Source organism: Phalaenopsis equestris, unplaced genomic scaffold (genome assembly GCF_001263595.1).
Source record: "Phalaenopsis equestris unplaced genomic scaffold, ASM126359v1 Scaffold000107, whole genome shotgun sequence".
NCBI classification, from domain to species: domain Eukaryota; kingdom Viridiplantae; phylum Streptophyta; class Magnoliopsida; order Asparagales; family Orchidaceae; genus Phalaenopsis; species Phalaenopsis equestris.
In genome coordinates, this window is record NW_018164549.1 from 5,420,907 (window position 1) to 5,424,671 (window position 3,765).

The window sequence follows — 3,765 nt, forward strand, 5'->3', positions numbered from 1 at the left end:
TATATATATGTATATATATATATATATATATATATATATTCGGTATTTGGCAGAGACCCAAATACCGATTTCTCATGCGCTCGGGCATATGATGAGAGTACGTGTCATGTGCCTAAATATTTGAGAACCCAACGCCACTGGAGATTGAACCCGTGACCTGTGGAAACTTATATTGAACCCCGTCAACCAAGAGTCCAAGGCTTGCGGCACAATATATATATATATATATATATATAAACATCTGCATGTCAGTTGTAAGTTCGTTCTGGTCTTGGGTTCGATTCCGCCCGAGTGTAGGGTGTGGTACTCGAATTCTTAGACGCAAGGGGGATTATATATATATATATTATTCGTGTACTATTAATCTCATTTACAAACAGAACTGTGCCTGGCCTTCAAATCAAATCACAACCGTTAACGTTTCGTGAGCTAAAACGAATACGTTTCCCACTAGGCCAATTATATTATGAAATTCACATCGCTGTCTTATTTCGTGTACCGTCACGCCACATCCTGGACGTTCATCCACTAATACATCTCACACGACTTCACTTCAGAATAAATTGGCTTAATTATCATAATTAGCATAATCAGCATTAACAAACTATATTAACTCAGCTTGTCGCTCTGCTAACAAATTTCAGTTCTAAACTACCACATAGTTAAGCTTTCTGTTTTCGAAAAAATCAACTTCTTCAATTAATTAATCCCTGTTTTTTCTTCCGTGCTATTTTACTAATTATATAATTATTTTGAGTGGGGATTAATTAATTAAATAAATAAATAAATTTAGGGAACGTGAAAATTGAGGCTTGCTTGCTGTCTCCAGAAAGGCGGTAGGCCTGTTTGGGGCTGCCACCTGGCGGGTGGTAACCTAACTCTACTTTAATTTATGCTTACGTGGCATCTTATTATCGCTAATCATTTGGATGGCTTGGGGTGTTAGCTTACAGTGTAAGGGACATCCAAACGCATAATCATGAACAAAAATTCTTTGGATGAAGTTTTAGTTGAAAACGTGCGAGGTTATTGTGTCTTTTAGTAAGTTTCGCATTATACCTCATGTAACCTCTCTATAACTTACCTGTAACCTACAAATATATGAAAACAGAAACACGGAACTTATTAAAAGGTACAATAAGTCATGGAACTTAATACAAATATATATAACCCCCCTAACATACGCTACGTCTTACGTGCACAAATTTTTCTCCATCATCAGAAGTAAATCTATTCAAATTTCAGTTAATTAAGAAAATAAAGTGAAAGCAGACTATGGTTTGACTACTGTTAACAATACAATAAGTCACGGAAAGACCAAAATATTTGCATGCAATCAATATCTCTTTACAACGTCACAAATGAAAAAAAAAATGAATATTTATCATTTTTCATACACAAAAGGGCTATTTCGACCTTACAGAAATAAAACTAACCAATAAAGTAATATGAAACAAGAGAAAGAAGAGCATATATGTACGCCATTATATGTCTCTATAAAAACCAGAGCTCATCTTCCTCACTGGAGCTGCAACATCTAGAGAGATTAAAGAGAAAATAAGATTGATGGGGAGATATCCATGCTGTGATGAAGTTGGAGTGAAGAAGGGGCCATGGACGCCGGAAGAGGATCAGAAGCTTGTGGAGTATATAAAGAAGAATGGGCATGGAAGCTGGAGGCATCTGCCCAAGAGTGCAGGGCTGAATCGGTGTGGGAAGAGCTGTAGACTGAGATGGACTAACTATCTAAGACCAGATATTAAGAGGGGGAAGTTCTCTGAGGAGGAGGAACGTCTCATTATTCATCTTCATTCCGTGCTTGGAAACAAGTAATTTCTTTCTTTTTTTTTTTCTTTTTTTTTTTGGCAATTTTCTTAGAAATTTTCCATGAGGAATTAACTTTTATTGGAGGTAGGTTTGGAATGATTCTTAGGGCCCATTTAAATTGCTTGTAGTTTAAAAACTTCTTTTTTAAATAGATGAGGTGTCAAAATTATCTTTTTATTTGATAATATGTATGTATAGTTAATGTAAAAATTCAATTTTGAAGTTTAAAAACGACTTTTTTTTGTTGCTTCTGGAAAGGTTTTCATTAAAAACATAGTTTTTATGTAAAAACAAGCAAACCTATTCACTTTTTATGACATATACCAAGCACTCCCGTACGTTCCAAAACTGTCCATCATAATAGCAAGCCAAATAACGAACCAAATGCATGCATAACAAACTCATACGTAAAACTCAAATTGCAAAAATATAAGCATATAAACTCAATTAATATATGTATCTCATGACATATTCTAAAAAAATAATAATAATATTCTATATGTATAGGTGGTCTTCCATCGCAACCCGGCTGCCCGGCCGGACCGATAATGAGATCAAGAATTACTGGAACACTCATCTGAAGAAGAAGCTCCTTCTCATGGGCATCGACCCGATCACCCACCGCCCCATAAGCAATCTTGACCTCATCGCCAACCTACCCAATCTCCTCTCCCACACCAACCTAAAAAACTTAGCAATCTCATGCGATCAATCCCTTCTTCATCTCCACACAGATGCAGCCCAATTTGCCAGAATCCAAATCATACAGAGCCTCCTACAACTCCTGTCTTCCCCTCATCCAACTTCCCCTGCAGATACTCTGCTACAACTCATGAACACTAATAAGCTGGAGGGATTTAGCCAATTGGTTGCAGGCCAGAGTTTGATACCAAACAATTTTGAAGGTTTGGAGCAGTCTGGGGAGATGGCATCAAAGATGATCGATGATATTAGCAAACAAGGAGAACTGTTTTCAAATAATAACTATTCATTTCCTGCTTTGGTTTCATCTTTGCCTGAGAATGCATCAGTTGAGCAGAAGCATTTGGACCAGATTGTTAGCTTTAATTCGAGCTCAGTCGCGGGCTGTTCTTCGAGCTCTACGACATTTGATGCGTGGGATGGACTCCATTTTTGTGATCAGGATGCAGGGGAGCTTGGCTGGAAGGATGTTTTGGAGTAAGTATGTAAGGAATATATATATATAGTTTGTTATTGCAGTTCTGATAAATATTAATCACTTCAATGGTGCATTATTTGTTGTAATTAAACTTGGAATGGGATTTTGATTTTTGTTGCAGACAAATATCGTGGTAGAAGAAATGCGGACAGAATTTACTGGCTGGCTAGCTCGTCATTATTCATGGCTGTAGCCGAATATTCACATTTTCAATGGCAAGAAGACAGTAAATACTTCATTTACCATTTCGTGTTTCCTTTTTTTTTTTTTATATTTTTGTACAAAATCAGTGACAAGAGAAGAAATGAATTGACACGGTTCAAGAATCTATGTAGTTCTGTTTGGTTTATATTTTTCTCGGTTGTCGAATATGGTTATATTAACTGTATGTATATATATATATATATATATATATATTGAATATTTGTTGGGGTTGTACGTAAGACCTTGAAAGGATAAAGAGTTTCTGTTCTCTTGGTGAGGAACGCAATGTGCTGGCTGATATTATGTCGACTTCAAATGAGCCAATTTCTTGAATTATGAACACATTTGACTCAAAATTAAGATTGATTATAAGTCAAAAGTTTTCTCGAATCATTTAAAGCAGACTAAATAAATATATATATATATATAGAGAGAGAGAGAGAGAGAGAGAGACACATCGCAGTCAATTTATAATAGTAATGCTGTAGAGGCAGTCAATTTGTGGTAGTAATTGAATATATTCTATATTTATGCACATTTTTCATAAGGACACC

At 35.8% G+C, this 3,765-nt stretch overlaps 1 protein-coding gene across 2 annotated transcripts; it reads left to right on the forward strand.

The window, feature by feature from the left end:
• Positions 1-1,492: 1,492 nt before the first annotated feature.
• Positions 1,493-3,325, forward strand: LOC110020876 (transcription factor MYB39-like). 2 transcript variants are annotated; one of them, XM_020719150.1, is made up of 3 exons: positions 1,493-1,829; positions 2,335-3,010; positions 3,129-3,160. In XM_020719150.1, the coding sequence occupies exons 1-2, from the start codon at positions 1,567-1,569 to the stop codon at positions 3,008-3,010; spliced, it is 939 nt and encodes a 312-aa protein (XP_020574809.1). In that variant the 5' UTR covers positions 1,493-1,566; the 3' UTR covers positions 3,129-3,160. The 2 variants fall into 2 exon arrangements, with proteins under 2 accessions (XP_020574809.1, XP_020574807.1); XM_020719148.1 differs by having other exon boundaries at positions 1,496-1,829; positions 2,335-3,006; positions 3,129-3,325.
• The last annotated feature ends 440 nt before the right edge of the window (positions 3,326-3,765 follow it).

Bases quoted from the DNA above. Each gene is read 5' to 3' on its own strand.
- LOC110020876 (XM_020719148.1), top strand. From the start codon at position 1,567: ATGGGGAGATATCCATGCTGTGATGAAGTTGGAGTGAAGAAGGGGCCA. The intron at 1,830-2,334 runs GTAATTTCTTTC...CTATATGTATAG, and splicing joins CATTCCGTGCTTGGAAACAA to GTGGTCTTCCATCGCAACCC.